Source organism: Tachyglossus aculeatus, chromosome 21, assembly GCF_015852505.1.
Source record: "Tachyglossus aculeatus isolate mTacAcu1 chromosome 21, mTacAcu1.pri, whole genome shotgun sequence".
Classification (NCBI taxonomy): Eukaryota; Metazoa; Chordata; class Mammalia; order Monotremata; family Tachyglossidae; genus Tachyglossus; species Tachyglossus aculeatus.
In genome coordinates, this window is record NC_052086.1 from 67,895,964 (window position 1) to 67,916,693 (window position 20,730).

Genomic DNA, 20,730 nt, shown 5'->3' on the forward strand with positions numbered 1-20,730 from the left:
GTCTGATCTGATTATCTTGTATCCAAGTCTAATTCTTAGCAAGGAGCTTGGCACGTAGTAAGAACTCAACAAATACCACTATTATTATTGTTATTATTATTATCAGGGAAGAACAGATAACTTGCCACCAAGCCTTCCCTGCCACCGTTAATTTCTTGCCATATGACCAGCCAAAATCTGAGCCAGCCCAACACCGTACCTTCCACTGGTAATGAATCCCAGACCGAAACTTCGGTGGCAATGTGCCACCATTTTGGGGGCTCTGGTGCTGCCACTGGTGAAGTAGATGGTTGTTAGGTCTTGATTCTTGGTCTTCACATTTTGGGCTCGGTAGATGCCACTCTTGAAAACAGATAGACAGAAAAACACAATGTCCTAGCCCTGCTGAAGTTAGCTATGAATCCTCTAGAGATATTGATGGATCTTTATCCAGGAGGGACACATTCAGGAAAAGGTATACAGTGTTGGTAGTAGATTCCTAGGAAGCTTTACCTCCTTCCCCTCCCCACAGCACCTGTATATATGTATGTATGTTTGTACATATTTATTACTCTATTTATTTTACTTGTACGTATTTTATATATTTTATTTGGTTTATATGTTTTGTTTTGTTGTTTGTCTCCCCCTTCTAGACTGTGAGCCCGCTGTTGGGTAGGGACCATCTCTACATGTTGCAAACTTGTACTTCCCAAGTGCTTACTACAGTGCTCTGCACACAGTAAGCGCTCAATAAATACGATTGAATGAATGAATGAATGAAAAAAAGAGTTCTGCTCTTTATCTGGTGTCATAGAACTAGTGTGGGCCTGGTCCAACAGTATCCCCAGAAAATAATTACTATCAAGAGACAAATTATATTTGTCCCTCAAACAGAGAAGACAGATGGAGAACCATTCCTCTCTAGTCTCAATTTAATTCTAATAAATTGGGGTTTAGGAGGCACATTTTGGTCTTTCAGTAATTCCAGGGAGTATCTGATGCAGTGCTCTTAAACAAGTCGTCGTTTTATCCCTGTTAGACCAGATGGTCAAGGGCCACGAGGGAAGAAAACCCCATAACTTCACCACCTGGACACTTTCACTCCTAATAGACCCCAGAGATTTAGTAAGTAAATCCATCGATTTAGGCATTAGAAAAGAGGGCTGAGAAGTCCTGCTTATCAACAACTTGACTTTTTTAAGTCCTCTAGGGATATATGGGGCACAGGGACCACGTCTAATTCCTGCCTATATATTATTTTCCAGTGCTTAATACAGTGCTCTGCACACACTAAGCACTTAATAAATATTAATATTACAGCTCTACCTTTATGATTTCAAAGTTCGCTGGCACCACTGGTCCTGCTCTGATTCTGAGTCAATGTACCAGTGCCCGGTTCCCAGCTAGAGGTTGAAGGGCTATTCGGAATGGCTTGGTGCGCAACCCTCTGGCTCACGGGTCTGGCCAATCCCTGTCCTATGTTTTTAAGCAGCAGCAGCAGCTCCAAAAGCAAAGGAAGATGCTGCAGTTGGTAAAATGCAAAGACCAGAATGCTCCTTCTGAAGGAAGGATGTATGTTTATCAGCGTGGCTCAGTGGAAAAGAGCCCGGGCTTTGGAGTCAGAGGTGATGGGTTCAAATCCTGGCTCCGCCACTCGTCAGCTGTGTGACTTTGGGCAAGTCACTTCACTTCTCTGGGCCTGAGTTCCCTCATCTGTAAAATGGGGATGAAGCCTGTGAGCCCCACATGGGACAACCTCATGACCTTATATCCCCCCAGCACTTAGAACAGTGCTTTGCACGTAGTAAGCGCTTAATAGATGCCATCATTATTATATATTTGTACATATTTATTACTCTATTTTATTTGTACATATTTACTACTCTATTTCTTTTATTAATGATGTGTATATAGCTATAATTCTATTTAATAATAATAATAATGTTGGTATTTGTTAAGTGCTTATTATGTGCCAAGCACTGTTCTAAGCGCTGGGGGGGGGATACAAGGTAAGCAAGGTTGTTCCACTTGGGGCTCACAGTCTTAATCCCCATTTTACAGATGAGGGAACTGAGGCACAGAGAAGTTAAGTGACTTGTCCAAAGTCACACAGCTGACAAGTGATTAGAACCCATGACCTGACTCCCAAGCCCGTGCTGTTTCCACTGAGCCACGCTGCTTCTTATTAATTCTGATGGCATTAACACGTTTCTACTTGTTTTTGTTGTCTGTCTCCCCCTTCTAGACTGTGAGCCCACTGTTGGGTAGGGACCGTCTCTGTATGCTGCTGACTTGTACTTCCCAAGCGCTTAGTACAGTGCTCTGCACACAGTAAGCGCTCAATAAAGACGATTGAATGAATGAATGAACAGACCACTTTTCAGTTATTTTTCTGTGGGTGTTCTACGTTTCCCAAACCGGAGGTACTCACGTAAACAGCTTCCTGAAATTCAGCCATCCCGGCCGGCAGTTGTCAGACACCAGAAGCTTGGTTTTCAGGGCAGGGCATTCGGCACCCACAGCATCGACTTGGGCAGCAAGGGGGTCGCTGGTGACTATGGCTTTGGCCTGTGATGCCTGCAGCCTGTAAGCAATGTCTCCGGCAGTCAGCTGGGTTGTGCCTGGGATGAAGACCACCCCTGCCAGGACAGAAAGAGGTTAATGCACCAAACTGTCCCTCAAGCCACACTATAGGGGATTCAGTCATTTATTCAATCGCATTTATTGAGAGCTTATTGTGTGCTTATTTAGAGCAGTTAGCAAAGCACTGTAATAATAATAATAATGATGATGGCATTTATTAAGCGCTTACTAAGTGCAAAGCACTGTTCTAAGCGCTGGGGAGGTTACAAGGTCATCAAGTTGTCCGACGGGGGACTCACAGTCTTCATCCCCATTTGACAGATGAGGGAACTGAAGCCCAGAGAAGTGAAGTGACTTGACCAAAGTCACACAGCTGACCAGTGGCAGAGCGGGATTTGAACCCATGACTTCTGACTTCAAAGCCCACGCTCTTTCTACAGAGCCACGCTGCTTCTCTGTACTAAGCGCTTGGGAGAGTACAATACAACAACAAACAGATGCAGTCCCTGCCTATAATGAGCTCACAGTCTAGAAGGGGAGACAAGGGGATGTACCCAAATTAGCTTCAGGGCATCTGCTGAACTTCCCTATGGCTTGCAAACTTGCTTTCTAGGGTGACAGGCAGCTTGAAGATCTTCATTCAGTCAGGCAATCATATTTACTGAGTGCTTACTATGTGCAGAGAACTGTACTAAGCGCTGGGGAGGGTATATTATAACAATATAACACACACTCCCTGCCCACAGTGAGCTTAAGAGTGTTTGATCTCTTTCTACCCCAGAATCAAGTCTTGGATACCTGGGATAACAGAAGGAAAAGTTGGCCTGGATAATGCTAACAAGGAAGACAAGAGGGTAAGGTGACCCCTATCAGGGCAGAGGGGAGGGGTCCAATACAAGATGAATGCACAGTGTAAATAGAATGGTATATGTAATATTAATCATTCATAAATTTGGCATAAGGCCTGTTTAGGGAACAGGGAATGATGGTTCTGGGCTCCCCATCTGGACTGTAATCTTCCCCTTCTAGACTGTAAGCTTGTTGTGGACAGGGAGTATGTCTGTTATATTGTTATATCATACTCTCCCAAACGCTTAGTACAGTGCTCTGCACACAGTAAATATTCAATAAATATGATTGACTGAATAACTGACTGACTGAATGGGCCAGGATCTGCTCACTACTCACCAGTTCACACTCTTTGCTCCTCCTAACATCACCTTTTTACTGTGCCTCATTCTCTTACCCCTATTCCCTTGCTCATTCTGTTCTCCCTGCCTGGAATTCCTACTAACTTCAAATCCACCAGATCACAGCTCTCCCCATCTTCAAAGCCAACCTGCAATTTATTCCCAATACTGTAAACCAGGTCACCTCCAGAACCACCTCCAGCACTTATTTATTATGCATTTTTTAAATTCAGTTCTGTCATCCTGGTTAAGCAATCAATCAATGGTATTTTTTGAGAGCTGTGTGCAGAACAGTTCTAAGCACTTGGGAGTGTTCAGTATAATATTCATTCATTCAATTGCATTTATTGAGCGCTTACTGTGTGCAGAGCACTGTACTAAGCGCTTGGGAAGTACAAGTATTGTACAAATACAATATATAGGGATAGTCCCTACCCAACAACGGGCTCACAGTCTAGAAGGGGGAGACAGACAACAAAACAAAACATGTGAACAGGTAATAGAGCTGGTAGAAGCTATCCCTGCAGTTGTTTGGATTATTATTTGTTACATCCTGATTTTTCCTCCAGTTTCCACTCTTTCTGAGAAAAATAAATACCTGTCTCCTCTATTAGATTGTAAGCCTCTCGAGGGTAGGGGCCATGTCTTTGGCTGTTGGTGTACTCTCCCAAGCATAAATGATCTGCACCCAATGAGGTATTCAGTGAATGGATTAATTGGTAAGAGCCACTTCTGCATAGTAACAGGAGCTGCAACATGGGCGAAGGTTGGAGAAAAGGCCAGTGCCTAGATGGTGAGAGGTCAGAAACTGTTCTCAGATAACCCACAAAATAAATAATCCAGTCAGAGAAAATCTAGACGTTGTCATACATGGGTGGTTGCTGAGGGGGTCACAAGAGGAAGACGAGTTCCACTGCCCAGGAAGATCTGGGAAGTGGAGGATCTGGGATTCAAACCCATGACCTCTTGACTCCCAAGCCCGGGCTCTTTCCACTGAGCCACGCTGCTTCTCACCCAATTACTGAAGGGGGAATGGTTAATAACGGCATTTATTAAGTGCTTACTATGTGCAAAGCACTGTTCTAAGCACTGGGAAGGATACAAGCTGATCAGGTTGTCCCTCGTGGGGCTCACAGTCTTAATCCCCATTTTACAGATGAGGTAACTGAGGCACAGAGAAGTTAAGTGACTTGCCCAAAGTCACACAGCTGACAATTGGCAGAGCCAGGATTTGAACCCATGACCTCTGACTCCAAAGCCCATGCTTTTTCCTACTGAGCCACGCTGCTTTAGAAATGATAAACCCAAATTCAATTGTTAGTAATAATAATTCTCTAGCACGGTCAAAAGGCCAAGTTTAATCTTCAACAAGATCTCTGAAAAAGTGCATTATCACTTGGTTGTTTTATGATAATGAGAGAGAAGGGTCTGAGAATCAGGAGACCTGGGTGCTAGTCCCAGCTCTGCCACTGGCCAACTATGTGACCTTGGGCAAGTGACTTTGTCCCTCTGGGTCTCAGTTTCAGACAGGATTGTATCTGATCCCATAATCTTGCATCTACCGCAGCGTTTAGACATAGAACTTAATAAACGACATAGTTCCTATTGACTGTACTAATGCTTTTAGGCCATGATTGAATAGAGTAACCCCCTTTTTATGGCCAGAACAACACAAGCCAAATTATTCGGAGAACTGAGATCATTTTCAGGACAACCAAGACAAAACATTGCTTTCTCCTGAATAACTGCCAAATAGCTGAGGTTAGGGTTGGATTTTAGCTTGATGTAAACTAAGAGGCAGTCTTGAAAACAGAGTCATGCATCTTCATCTGGCCCAAGTATAGCCTAGCAGCACTCCATCTTTACATGTACGCAACGGCGGGGAGGGAGGGTCAGCTTTGTCTTCGTCTTGTAGACACACTCGTTGGGTGGGTGGCTGTGATCTAACCATCGATACGAGACAGCTTTCTCTACCTAACTGACTCAATTCTCCATTTATCAGTGGGAGAGAAAATCTGGTCTGTTATAGACGAAGGAAACAGACTCATGTTTTGAGAGTTTACACTGCTGTTTTCTGAAAGAAGCAATGGGGAAAGATTTATTTTACAAATGAATTGAACATGGAGCTGCTTATAGCCAGCTTATTCCAACATATCTTTGTTGAGCAGTTGGAAACTTTTTCCTCTGAATTTCCATTTGAGAACATGGAGGTGATGTTGTCAGGGACACCAGGTGGAAAACTGAGTCACGAGAATTATTCTACTGCGATACTTACAGCCTCAAGATTGTCTAGATTCCTGGGGATTGACTGTTTCATGAATAGTATCAACGTTTATGTGGATCATGCCTGGGAATTGGGCATCAGATGTTTCTTAATAAGAAATTAATAATAACAATAATAATTACGGTATTTGTTATGGGATTACTATGTGCCAAGCACTGTTTTAAGTGCTGGGGTACATACAAGGTAATCCAGGTTGTTCTGCATGGGGCTCACAGTCTTAATCCCCATTTTACAGATGAGGGAACTGAGGCACAGAGAAGTGCAGCATGACTCTGTGGAAAGAGAATGGGCTTTGGAGTCAGAGGTCATGGGTTCAAATCCCGGTTCCGCCACTTGTCAGTTGTGTGACTTTGGGCAAGTCACTTCACTTCTCTGGGCCTGTTACCTCATCTGCAAAATGGGGATGAAGACTGTGAGCCCGCTGTATCACAAACTGATCACCTTGTAACCTCCCCAGCGCTTAGAACAGTGCTCTGCACATAGTAAGCGCTTAATAAATGCCATTAGTAGTAGTAAGTGAAGTGACTTGACCAAGGTCACGCAGCAGACATGCGGCGGAGTGGGATTAGAATCCACAATCTCTGACTCCCAAGCCTGTGCTCTTGTCACTGGGCCAAGCTGCTTCTCACAAACTTCAAAAGTTGCTTTGAACTAGGTGGAGAGTATGTCAGGTTGATACCAAGCTCATTTCTATCCTAGCTTTCCCTTGCATTCAAATGTGGATGGGATCTTAAGTTGAAAGATGACTGGTGGTATTTCCTCCTGAAAATGTGGTGGTCGAACAACCAATTAACCCGCAAACAATGCCATTTATTGAGCACCTACTGAGTAGTAGACACTGTAGTAAGAAGTGCCTCCACTAGGCACTGTACCAGAAACAATATGACCTGGTGGAAAGAGCACAGGCTTGGGAGTCAAGGGACCTGGGTTCTAATCCCGGCTTTACCACTGGCCCGCTGGGTGACCTTGGCAAGTCACTTAAGTTCTCTATGTCTCAGTTTCCTCATGTGTAAAATGATCGTTAAATACAGTAGTTCCTCCTCTTTAGACTGTGAGCCCCATGTGGGACAGGGACCGTGTCTGACCTAATTATCTTTTATTGATTCCAGTGCTTCATTCAGCAGTTGGCACATAATAAATACTTAACAAATACCATAATTATTATTATTGGGAGAGTACATCAGTAACAAGACACACGATACCAATCCACTAGTGCTTTGCACATAGTAAGCACTTAATAAATGCCATCATTATTACTCACTGACCCTCAGTCTAGTCTCTCTTGCTATTACCCTCTTGCTCACTCCTTCTCTCATGCCTGGAACTCTCTCCCCATCACATCTGGCAAACTAACATTCACCCCATCGTCAGCCCTTCTGAAATCACATCTCCACCGGAAAAACCTTCCCCTGATGAATCTCTGTTTCTTTCTCGACTCACCTCTAAGCACTTTAGAACTCACCCGCAGTTCTCTGGCACTCAGTAAGCACTCAATAAATACCATTAATTGGTTGATTGATTGAATGGGTGAGACACATAAAGATTGTTTTCAGATAGCGAAAGCCAAAGAAAGAACACGCCTAAAGCAGGAAGCGTGACAAACATACCAGGAAGGAAAACCTGAAAAAAGCATTAAGAGTATAAATATATGTCACATATCAGTAAATAAGAATGTACTAGAAGAGGGTCTAAGTATACAAATACTGCTTGTGCATTGGAGAATTTATTTTGGGGTTTCAGATAAAGAGGATTTTGATGCGTTACTCACTGACCTGTTCGCATACAAGCCACATTCACCAGCCACCATTCAGGAATGCGTGGAAGAACTACCAGCACTTGGTCTCCCCTCTCTAAACCACTTGCTTCCATGAGGACATTAGCTGCTTTCCTGGACAGAGTCCCCAACTCTTCAAAACTCCACTTCACCTCCTCTCCTTGGCCATTGATCCACCAGAAAGCGGGGTTTGGAGGGCGTTTCCCATTCTGTAGGATGATGATGAATCGATCCATTAATCAACAGCATTTACTTTGTGCTTAATGAGTACATAGGGCTGTATTTAGTGCTTGGGAGAGTCCAATAGAGTTAGTAGACATGATCCCTCACCTCAAGAAGCTTACAATCTATGTCTTCTCCTGTGAGCTGCTCCAGATGCGAATTCTTCCCTTGACTTTCCTCCAGTTATGTCGAGAGCTTCACTGCTGCCCTCAGCGGAGTACTCAGCTCTCGTCTCTCCCCAGAACTGGAGCCTAAATGCTTTATGAATGAAGCGTTGGGTAATGAAGGGTGGGATAGATTGGACTTCTTTGGGAAATACGGTGCTTGACACATTGTAAGCGCTCAATAAATATGATAGAATGAGAGGATTGGGCAACTAATCAGAAAATCCACAAACCAACTAGCTGGTGAACGTCGACGATTCTGGTTAAAAACCAATCCATATTGGTTGTCTAAAGGGACAACTTAGCTCACCCGCTTCTCATTGGTCATTTTTGAGCAGACCCCTTCCTAATTCTCTCTCACACATCCACCTCTCTCCCTTTCCTATATCTGGATCCATTGTAAAATCAGGGAAGACGATTTAACATTGAGTCCTTGGTTGTGAAATTTCCCTCCCATTGAGAGGCTAGCTTTCATATTGTATTCTCCTAGCGTGCCAAATGACTGCTAGAGTCCATGGTTGGGAGAGAGAATAGGATTGGTCTCCTCTATCTCCACCTGTCTTTGACAGCTGGATTTTGCTCAAGGCTCCATTCTCTGAGATAACATCCACGGACCCTTTGTTGTTGTTCTTGTTGTTAATGCTATTTGTTAAGCACTTACTATGTGCCAGGCACTGTTCTAAGCACTGGGGTAGATACAAGGTCATCAGGTAGGACACAGTCCCTGTCCCACATGGGGTTTACAGTATTAATCCCCATTTTATAGATGAGGTAACTGAGGCTCAGACCAGTGAAGTGACTTGCCCAAGGTCACGCAGCAGACAAGTGACAGAGCTGGGATTAGAAACCAGGTCCTTCTGACTCCCGGGCCCGTTCTCTATCCACTGGGCCACTCTTAGTCCCTCCCACCAAGGACAGAGTCATTAAAACACCCATTGCCCCTCTGTACAAGGTCACCACGGAAGCAGCCAAGAGACGAATTAAAGGGATTTCTCCAAGATGGAGGAAATGCAATATGTGTGGATGTCCACAAAGCTCTTGTGTCAGATGGTCTCCTTTCTCTGATATGGCAAAGAGAAGTTTTGTTGATTGAAAAGATAGCAAATACAGACTCCTTGGGATTTTTTAATGGTATTAAAAATACTATGTACCAGTCACTGTACTAAGCACTGGCAAGCTAATCAGGTGGGACACAATCCATGTCCAGCATGGGGCTCACAGTCTTAATCCCCATTTTACAGGTAAAGTAACTGAGGCTGAGAGAAGTGAATAGACTCTCCCAAGGTCACATAGCAGACAAGTAATAGAGTCAAGATTAGAACTCAAGAACTCCTTTACCTTCTCTATTTGGCACCAGACATCCAATACGTCATGGGCAAAGTTAAAATACTCCGGTATCTCCTGCTGTCCCAGACTCATGGCTTCAAAGGCAGAAAAGATCTTCTGAGGAGCCAGGCCTCTGCACCGGAGATGGAAAGAGCAGAAGGACCACTGGGAAGTCTGCAGAGCCTTGAGGAGGCGGACTCCCAGGAATGGCCTCATGATTCAGCAGAAGGTGGTGAAAATTGGACTGTTTCCCTGGAGAGGGAGGAAGGGTCCATGTGAATGGAAAGGGGTGGACATCAAAAATTGAAATAAGATGACATAAATTCCCAACACCTAATGGAGCTTTAGGGAGGGGTGTTCTTGGGAGGAGTGCTAGCTAAATCTTTTGACCTGGTCGTGGTCGATAATCAGTTAATCAATGGTATTTACTTTTTATGGTAATAGTTAAGTGCTTATTTGTACCAGGCACTCTACTAAGCTCTGGAGTAGATGCAAGCTAATTAAGTTGACCCTGGGTTGAAGTAAGAGAGCAACGAGATGAGGAAGGAGGGGATAAGTCAGGGAACATATCTAGCAACTCCATCATATTATACTCTCCCAAGAATTTACTACAGTGCTCTGCACACAGTAGGTGCTCAATAATTACGACTGACCGATTGATTGATTCTACAAACTAAACGGATTTGGAGTTATTCAAATGACAGTCAGTTCCCCCGACTTTAAAGAAAGGGACTGTCTGCAGCCACGAGGGGGCTCCCTAACATCGTTCTTGAAATCAATTAAGGCGGTAGAAGGAAGATCAATAAGGTTTTTTTATCTTTTACTTAATAATAATAATGACATTTATTGAGCGCTTACTATGTGCAAAGCACTGTTCTAAGCTTTCTCTAGCTATGGCTTTATTTAAAGTGTGGCAAGTATCTTCGATGTTTCTACTGGACACTCTTAAATACTTGTCTCATTCTTTTCTCTTTTTTTCATGCTGGCTGAGGCTTTCCAAATCATTTTAGATACTTTGCAAAAAAAGGAAAAAAAAATGATCATTGTCAACAGTTACAGGACCCCTGAGTCCAGGAAGCCTTCCCTGACTAATCTCTCATAACTCCACCTAATTTCTCTCTGCCAGTCAATCAATCGCATTTATTGAGCACATACAGTGTACAGAGCACTGTATTAAGTTGATAGACAATAACAATAATAAAAATGGCATTTATTAGGCGCTTATCATGTGCCAGGCAGTGTTCATTCATTCATTCATTCAATCGTATTTATTGAGCGCTTACTGTGTGCAGAGCACTGTACTAAGCGCTTGGGAAGTACAAGCTGACAACATCTAGAGATGGTCCCTACCCAACAACAGGCTCACAGTCTAGAGGGGGGAGACAGACAACAAAACAAAATACGTGGACAGGTGTCAAGTCATCAGAATAAATAGAAATAAAGCTAGATACACATCATTAACAAAATAAATAGAATAGTAAATATGTACAAGTAAAATAAATAGAGTAATAGATCTGTACAAACATATGTACAGGTGCTGTGGGGAGGGGAAGGAGGTAGGGCAGGGGGATGGGGAGGAGGAGAGGAAAAGGGGGCTCGGTCTGGGAAGGCCTCGTGGAGGAGGTGAGCTCTCAGTAGGGCTTTGAAGGGAGAAAGAGAGATAGTTTGGCGGACATGAGGAGGGAGGGCATTCCAGGACAGGGGGAGGACGTGGGGACGGGGAGGACATGATCTAAGGGCTGGGGGGAAGGGTAATACAAGCAACTCCATTGGGACACAGTCTCTGTCCCAATGGAGTTGTCTCATTCCCCATTGTACAGATGAGGAAAATGAGGCACAGAGAAGTGAAATGACTTGCCTAAGTCCACACAGCAGGCAAGTGGCAGAGCTGGTCTTTCTGACTCCCAAGCCCATGCTCTATCTACTAGGCCACGCTGCTCAACATCATAGAGAGGGAGCTCACAGTCGCCTGTATCACCTATGCCCTTGAGCTTCTTAACACTTCTATACTCACCTCCTACCCCCACGGCACTTAGGCACATATCTTTATATTCCATTGTTCCCCTACCTATAGCTTATCTTATTCTCTCTTCCACTAGACTGTAAACTTCTTTGAAGGTAGGGATCATAATCTATTTATTCAACTGAACTGTCCCAAGTGGTTAGTATGGTATAGTAAATGTGCACAATAAATGCCACTGATTGGTGGATTGATTGATCAGTATTTATTGGATTCCTACTTAAACTTTGGGCTGTTTCTCTACGTTTTTAAAGTTCTGCAATATCTTTTGAAAAACCTATTCAGTGCCCACTCGCTCTCCAACCCAGAAGAAAATAGGAGAGGTTTATGTCATATTTCACTTACAAAAGAACCTTGTTCAATCCTAAACCTCTATTAAGTCCAGGGAAAATGCTTTTCTCCTTCCCCTTCCCTCCAGCAATGCTTTTTTTTGGTTCCCTGGAGGAAATGTTGAAGTAACTAGAGTTGTCTAATCTGGAGAAGAGAGAACTTTGGGTAATTAAGAACTATCCTCTAGCAGGTGAAAGGATTTGGTGAGGAAGATGCTGTTGAAGCCCAAGAGATTGACTGAAATACCAGTAAGAGGACAGTTCATTCATTCAATGGTATTTATTGAGCTCTTACTATGTGTAGAGCGCTGTACTAAGCACTTGGGAGAGTATAATGTAACAATAAACAGATACATTCCCTGCCCACAATGAGCTCACAGTCTGGAGGAAGAGCTTTGTTCAGTTGGTCACAGGGTTCAGTCCAGATTACCTCTTGCACTCCCTTCCAGCTCTGTGATTTTTACATCAGGACTAATTTTGAGTGATGGGGATTCCAATCAGCCATGGGATCAAACCCAGCTTTCCCAATAGGGCTGCAGTTTCAGAGCAGAGGCAAAGAGCTCCGTTCTCCAGAGCAGAGGCAAAGAGCTCCGTTCTCCATCACACTTGATGTTACAGTGAGAGGGGGAAGGAAAGATCCCAGCCTCAGAAGAATCATCGTATCTCTGCTCGGCTCGGCCTCCTCCCTGAATGTTCCTTCCTGTGAGGGCTGTGGTGCTGGAGGAGGAAGTTGAGAGTTTGGGGAGAAAATGGACCCCCATCTCCCCAAGCTTGACCCTGGTCTAATAGTTTTGGTAGACTTGGTCCCTGAGACATCACTCCCTGCTTGACCTCCCAAGTCTTAGCGGTATAATTGGCCCTCAGATGCTCCTGCTAATGTGTCAGGGAGAGGCTGCTGGACCTGTGGAATGCCCTGGTGGCAATTCCCAAACTTCAATTTAACCAACAGCCTCAGCCTTCTCCCCCACTGAAGCCCCGAAAGAGCAAACCAGTGGCAGGATATTTTCTTTCCTCTACCCTGTACAGTCCATTCTCTGATCAATCAATCAATCAATAGGATTCATTAAGCAACTACTGAACACAGAGCACTATATTAATCAGTCAGTCAGTCAGTTGTATTTATTGAGTTCTTACTGTGTGCAGGGCACTGTACAAACTGCTTGGGAGAGTACAATATGACAATATAGATAACAGTTTATTAAGTGCTTAAGAGAGTACAAAAGAGCCTGAAGACTCAAACCTTGCCCTCAAGGGGCTGAGAGTCTAGCCAGGGATGGGATAGACCCTTAAATAAATTAGCTCTAAGGAGAGTAATAGAGTATGTTCTATGCTACACAGGGGCTCTGACACAGGAGCTCTGGAAGCTGTGGTAACTTAAGTGCTCAGGTGATGGAGGACAGAGGGAGCAGGAAAATGGTAGCTCATCTTGTAGGGTTTACAAACATCCAGGACTGAGCCAGGGGCACATCCACCAGGCCACCACGAGAAGAAAAAAAAATGCTACTTATTAAGTGCTTACTATGTGAGCTTACTAGCACTTACTGGAGAAGCAGCTTGGCTCTGTGGAAAGAGCCCGGGCTTGGGAGTCAGAGATCATGGGTTCCAATCCAGGCTCCGCCACTTGTCTGCTGTTTGACTTTGGGCAAGTCACTTAACTTCTCTGTGCCTCAATTACCTCATCTGTAAAATGGGGATTAAGACTGTGAGTCCAATGTGGGGAACCTAATCACGTTGTATCCCCCTAGTGCTTAGAACAGTGCTTCATACATAGTAAGCGCTTAACAAATACTATAATAATAATAATATGAGTCAAGCACTGTTCTAACCCCTGGGGTAGATACAAGTTCATCAGGTTGGACACAGTTCCTGACCCACATAGGGCTCACAGTCTTAATCCCCATTTTACAGATGAGGTAACTGAGGCACAGAGAAGTTAAGTGACTTGCCCAAGGTAAAACAGCAGACAGGTGGCAGAGCCAGGATTAAAACCCATGACTTTCTGATTCTAGACTGTGAGCCTGTTGTTGGGTAGGGACCGTCTCTACATGTTGCTGATTTGCACTTCCCAAGCACTTCTAATGTCGGCTCCACCACTTGTCTGCTGTGTGACTTTGGGCAAGTGACTCAACTTCTCTTTGCCTCAGTTACCTCATCTGTAAAATGGGGATTAAGATTGTGAGTCCAATGTGAGACAACTTAATCACCTTGTAGCCACCGCCCCCCCCCCCCAGTGCTCTGCACACAGTAAGTGCTCAAAAAATACGATTGAATGAATGAATGAATGATTCCCAGGCCCTTGCTCTAGCCACTAAGCCACACTGCTTCTCTAAGAAGTCAGATGAAATGCCTCCCCAGGTGCAGCTTTGGCTTCTTCTGCTGTCCTAGGCTCCGTAGCAGGAATTGGCCACTCCATAAACCAACCCAATTCCAATTGGACTCACCCCACTCGAGGGCCTGTTTTTTGGGGACATCAGGGATGGACTGGGAACATTTCAATGTGGTCAGCATCACAAATGACTGCATGCTTCAGAGCCAGAGTCAGAAGGACCTGGGTCCTAATCCCGACTCTGCCACTTCTCTGCTGTGTAGCCTTGGGCAAGTCATGAAACTTCTCTGGGCCTCAGTTACCTCATCTGTAAAATGGGGATGAAGACTGGAAATTCCATGAGGGACAGGGACTGTGTCCAACCTGATTAGCTTGTATCTACCTCGGCACTTAGAACAGTGCTTGACTCACAGTAAGCATTTAAGAAATACCATCATTATTATTAACTTCTCTGTGTGCCTCAGTTACCTCATCTGTAAAATGGAGGTTAATACTGTGAGTCCCATGTGGGACATGGATTGGGTCCAACCTGATTAGTTTGTATCTACTCCAGTGCTTAGTACAGTGCCTGGCACATAGTAAGCACTTGGCAAATCCCTTAAACCGCTTCCCCACTCTGCCAACAATGGTAAGGGTCCTGTGGCAGCCCCTAGCAACCTGAGACCAGGGCCTGGTAAATCAGAGCTGCAGGAGTTGGGGGAGCAGATGGGAGCCTGAAGCCCTGATTTGGGGGATCAAGGACAGGTCAAAGGAAGCTTCCCTGTTCCAGAATTAACTTCTTCACCTCTGTACTGGCTAACAAAGCTACGGCAAACAGGGCCCTTTATTCAGCCCCAACTTGTCTTGGACATAACAGGACTCCAGACCTTAAATTCAAGGGTTGACTATGACCTCCAAGGGCCAAGTATGACCTCCAACAGCTAATGCTAATTTTGGTCCTGACCTTCCAAGAATGGAGGATAGAACCAGATACAGAGAGCTGGATAGCAGCTCAGCCAGAGACATACAGAAATGGAGACAGCAACAGAGAATGGAGGAGAGAGGCAGAGCCAGAGAAGGGAGATGTTCAATGCAAGGCACTTAAGCATTTTATTCTTACCTGCAGAAATTACGTGCATATGTGATTTCTATGTATTTTTATGTTCAGATGTGTATATGGTATATATAGATTTGTGTATTCAAAGTTTTCAGTTATTTCATCCTGTTCTATCTGTACTGCTTCCTGCTATATCCTTGTTACTCTGACTCCTATTATTTGTAAATCATTTCCATCATTAGGTCTCCTCCGTTAGATTGTAAACCCATTCGGGGTTCAGGAAACACAAAGCATTGATTCACTGGCAAAGATAAAAGGCGCTATTGTATAAAGAGAAACCCGGAAGAATGAGTATTGAACAGCAAAGTATCAGAGAGAGAAACCTAAGGATAAAAATAGAGCCAGAGAAAGGCAGTAGGAGCACACTCATATCTCCACGTGTACAATCACATCGACATGTGCAAACCTGCACAGACATATCCACACTTTTACTGATACGTGCACACTCATATCATCATGTGGATGTTCATACTCAGACACGCTCACTTATACCTACAAATAATAATGATAATGATGACATTTGTTAAGTGCTTACTATGTGCCAAGCGCTGGGGAAGATACAACATAATCAGGTGGTCCCACACGGGGCTCACAATCTTAATCCCCATTTTACAGATGAGGTAAATGAGGCACAGAGAAGTCGGGTGACTTGCCCCAAGTCACGCAGATGATCAGTGGTGGAGCTGGGATTAGAACCCATGACCTCTGACTCCCAAGCCCGGGCTCTTTCCATTATGCCATGCTGATGAACACGTGCACATTCATACTGATGCATGCACACATACCCACACGTGCATGCTCATGCTGAAATGTGCACACTCACACCCAAAGTGCTATCAAAGGTCCATCCTCGAGGCTCCTGGTCCTCCCTCAATCTCCACGCCCCATAACCCTCTCATGTCCCTGGTGTCTTTACTCTAACTCTGTCCAACTCTGGCTGCCCTCTCAGTTTCCTCCCACAGTCAGTTAATCAATGGTATTTATTGAGTGCTTACTATGTGCACTCGGGAGAGTACAACAATAAACACACACATTCCTTGCCCACAACAAGCTTACAGTCTAGAGACAGTCTTCTGCGGTTCACCCCTGACCCAGAACCCCCAAAGGGGCAGGACAGTGGGTATAGAATGGAAAGAGAAGTATCTTGGCAGGGTGGGGGGTGTCACACCATCCTTCTTCATACCCCCAGCCCTTCACCCAAGACCCATCCTCTCTTTGCCATTGTTCTTGTGTACTGGGGACTCTGGGCAGGGAGGCAGGCTGCAAGGGAACTGGGGGAGAAGAAGGGACAACGGTAGTTCTGATGAGATGAAGATAAAAAGAAAAATCACCCTGGTGACTTAAGGTCATGGTGAGGGAGCTGCAGGAAAGATAAAAAAGAGGTTGGGGCCATGAGTGATCAAAGGTAAGGAGAGGGAAGGGTAGAGGGTAGGGTAAGGGAAAATAAATCTATGCAAATACTTCCCTGGTCAACACATGGCCTGTGATATAGAAGCTTCCGATTGTGTGCAAGTGATCAGTCAGTCAATCAATCAAGAAGTTTCTGCATCCAATAATTTTTCCTTAAGATTAGTATTTTCACACGACTCTGGCATTTCCACCGAATCACTGGTAAACTCTTTTAGAGTCTTGGTTTATGTGGCTGCAGCTGTGGAAGCTGCCCTCAGAGATATGTCCTGGCAGAGAGAGCAGTTTTCTGATCTTATCTTTCCTCCTGGAGGAGTTGAACTCAGCACATCCGTGCATCCCGGATATAGGTGAAGACGTCAACTGTCAGCTCAGCTGGGAGGGGTGGGGGAGAGGGAAGGGAGGAAGGGAAGAGACAGAGTAGGACAAAGGAATCAGACAACTGAAGAAGCAATAACTGCCATCAAAGAGGAGAGGCCCCAGGAGTGGGATAAAACAGGGAAACAGAAAGAAGTGTTCTGAAAAGATTTTTCTGTTGACAAATTTATACAAGCCATTATGGAGAATTCCCGACTAGAACCCCAGAGTCTCTTTCTGGCCACACACTTGTAAAATGATGGATGAAAATGTTTGCCTTGGTCACGATTCCCTTCTCTGCTAACCTTCCCAGTATTGCAGGTCAGGACCAGCTTCAGACATTCAGGACCAGCTTCAGACACTCGGCTGCCCTGAGACAAGAAAATAAAAGTCTTCCTCCCTCCTTTCCAACACTCTGTCCAATATGATGTTATTATGTTATGCCCACAGACATACACACACACAGAGTATCATTCTGATATGCATTCATTCATTCAGCTGTACTTATTGAGTGCTTACTGTGTGCAGATCACTTTACTACGAGCTTGGGAGAGTACAATGTAACAATAAACAGCCACATTCCTTGCCCACAATGAGCTTATGAATCATTTTCCCTCTGCCACCCCTGCCCCTCCCACCTCTATGGCCTTCCCTAGATCAAGTACTCTGAATGGTTCCTTTTCAAGACCCCTACTTCCCCCCAAGAAAAGGAGCATTTCTGTCTCGCTGCCATCTTCGCAAAGGGTAATGGCAGCACCATCTCGAAGGCTGCCATCTTCCTGATAGGCTGATAGGCTGTGGACATCTCTGTGAGGGCCCATGCCGCTAGCCCCCACCTTGAGACACCCAGAGACAATTACCCACCTTGTTTACTGTCTCAAGTTGGCCCTGTTGCAGATCGACAGGAACTGGATGGGGTATATCTACTGCAGCCTCCTCCTCTTTTTCACTGATTAGATCCTTCCACTCCCTCCCCACAAACTCTTCCACCTCCTGGAGTCTGGAACAGCTGGAAGTGTTAGCATTTTATCCCTGCTGACTCAGAGGTTAAGACTTACCCCCTGATGTCTGGGGCCAGGCTTACCCCCTGACATCTAGGGACCAGGTTCTCACTGAGCCGAGCCAGGCTGGTGACTCTGGGGGCCCACCGACTAACAAATTGATCCCGACATGAACCTTTGTTTTCCACCTCAAAATGTCTACCCTCCCTGTGCTGCCACTCCACTGCCCCCATCATCTCTCCCATTTCATTTGGTTTTGGAAAAATGTACTACTTAACAGTCCCCTCACTATGAGCCTGAAAGAGATACTGCTTTCCTCCCTTCACCAGACCCACTTAGGAGCCACGTCTTGCCCTGGGAAGACTTGGCTCCAGAGGCCCTTAATATTGCTTGTGTTTTTGACATTTGGGGATATCTTCTTTCTCATATTGTAGGGAAAGGGGAATATCAGAGCTCCACAGTCTGGTGATGGCTGTGAAGGGTTGCTGCTCAAATGTTTAGGCAAGAAAAGGCAGTTTCAAAAACAATTTCTGAGGTGAAGAGGATCAAACCAAACTCTGAGTCACCACTAAAGCCACAAACCTTTCAAAGATGAAGGCTAACTCCAAAAGCAGCCCCCGCTGGGGTTGGCAGTTCCCGGCTAAACATCCCTTCAGCATCGATTAGACATTAATTTCTACACCAACAGCAGTGAGGGCAGAGTTCCTGAGTTATTTTGACCATCCATTCTCCAGAACCAAGCCCCAGTCTACAGTCACACATTGCCAAGGCTGGTAGAGCTCGGAAGTGTTTGACAGACATGAGGGGGTCTGGGGATTTGGTGTTGCTTTATTTCCATATCAATCAACCAATGGTATTTATTGAGTGCTTATTGGGTGCAAAGCATTGTACTAAGCACTTGGGATAGTACAATACAACAGAGTTGGTAGTCATTTCCCCCACCCACAATGAGCTTACATTCTAGAGGGGAAGGCAGATAGTAATATAACTAAATAATTGACGGATATGTACGTACGTTCTGTCGGGCTGAGGTGGGGTGAATACCATGTGCCCAAAGGATACATATATAAGTGTATAGAAAACTCAAAAGGGAGGGCTCCCTTTTTGGGAAAATAATAATAATAATAATAATAATAATAATAATGGCATTTATTAAGCGCTTACTATGTGCAGAGCACTGTTCTAAGCGCTGGGGGGGATACAAGGTGATCAGGTTGTCCCACGTGGGGCTCACAATCTTAATCCCCATTTTACAGATGAGGTAACTGAGGCTCAGAGAAGTTAAGTGACTTGCCCAAGGTCACACAGCAGACATGTGGCTGATTCGGGATTTGAACCCATGACCTCTGACTCCAAAGCCCGTGCTCTTTCCACTGAGCCATGCTGCTTCCCCAAAAGAGGCAGGGAAGACCTCTTGGAAGAAATGTGACCTCCCACATTCATTTGCCTCTCCTAAAGGGAGGCATTAAGATGTGGCAGTGCCTTGGGGATGGGTGGGTAAGACTGGAATTGGATTCAGCAAACCCCCAAAGCCCAGAATTTGAGTTCGGTATTGGTGGGGGTAATAGAGAGTAGGGAGGTAGGGGGAGGGAAAGGGCTACATGGACAGGAGACTCCTAGGGGCCCTGAAACTTCATAGGCTGCTTGGACATCCTTGAAATAGGGTCAATGGGAGGGTTCCTGGGTGCCTTCCCTAGGCTGCCCGTGGCTTAGTGGAAAGAGCACGGGCTTGGGAGTCAGAGGTCGTGGGTTCTAATCCTGGCTCCGCCACTTGTCATTTGTGTGACTTTGGGAAAGTCACTTCTCTGTGCCTCAGTTACCTCATCTGTAAAATGGGGATTAAGACTGTGAGCCCCATGTGGGACAACCTTTTTACCTTGTATATCCCCCAGCACTTAGAACAGTGCTTGGCACATAGTAAATACCAAATACCAACATTATTATCATTACTAATGATATTATTATTAATATTAATAAATATAAATAATGATAATAAAATTAATGAGGGAAGCAGCATGGCTTAGTGGAAAGAGCCCAGGCTTGGGAGTCAGAGATCGTGGGTTTGAATCCAGTCTCTGCCACTTGTCAGCTGTATGACTTTGGGCAAGTCACTTAACTTCTCGGTGCCTCAGTTACCTCATCTGTAAAATGGGGATGAAGACTGTGAGCCCCACGTGGGACAACCTGACTACCTTGGATCTCCCCCAGCGCTGAGAACAGTCGTTGGTAGAACTGCTATAATTACTAATCATGGCTCCACCACTTGTCAGCTGTGTGACTTTGGGCAAGTCACTTAACTTCTCTGTGCCTCAGTTCTTTCATCTGCAAAATGGGGTGAAGACTGTGAGCCCTACATGGGACAACCTTGATTACCTTGTATCCTCCCCCCCAACCAGCGCTTAGAACAGTGCTTGGCACATAGTAAGCGCTTAACAAATACCAACATTATTATTATAAATGCTTTTTTCCACTAGGCCATGCTACCTATATTATTTTTACTTGTTTACCTATTGTATCTTTGACTTTTCATGCCTACTGTCTGCTCTACTAGAGGCAGAAAATGAGTCTTTAACGTCTATTGTATCTTCCAAATGCCTTATAAAGTGCTCTCCATGCTCAATGCATGCTTTTAATACTAATGATGATGATGATGATGATGATAGTATTTATTA

General features: G+C 44.8%; 1 protein-coding gene across 1 annotated transcript; it reads right to left on the minus strand.

Moving 5' to 3' along the window:
* Window positions 1–255: 255 nt before the first annotated feature.
* On the minus strand, window positions 256–9,738 carry LOC119941916 (acyl-coenzyme A synthetase ACSM5, mitochondrial-like). The gene is made up of 4 exons (XM_038762468.1): window positions 9,535–9,738; window positions 7,809–8,019; window positions 2,411–2,618; window positions 256–342 (listed from the first exon to the last, which is right to left on the minus strand). The coding sequence occupies exons 1-4, from the start codon at window positions 9,736–9,738 to the stop codon at window positions 315–317; spliced, it is 651 nt and encodes a 216-aa protein (XP_038618396.1). The 3' UTR covers window positions 256–314.
* Window positions 9,739–20,730: the final 10,992 nt, after the last annotated feature.

What these genes read in the sequence shown, in the direction of transcription:
- LOC119941916 (XM_038762468.1), bottom strand. Translation starts at nt 9,738, where the DNA reads ATGAGGCCATTCCTGGGAGTCCGCCTCCTCAAGGCTCTGCAGACTTCC. An exon ending in TCTGGTGCCAAATAGAGAAG is followed by an intron (nt 8,020 to 9,534) that starts GTAAAGGAGTTC and finishes ATCATCCTACAG; the next exon opens with AATGGGAAACGCCCTCCAAA. An exon ending in TGTGGCTTGTATGCGAACAG is followed by an intron (nt 2,619 to 7,808) that starts GTCAGTGAGTAA and finishes CTGTCCTGGCAG; the next exon opens with GGGTGGTCTTCATCCCAGGC.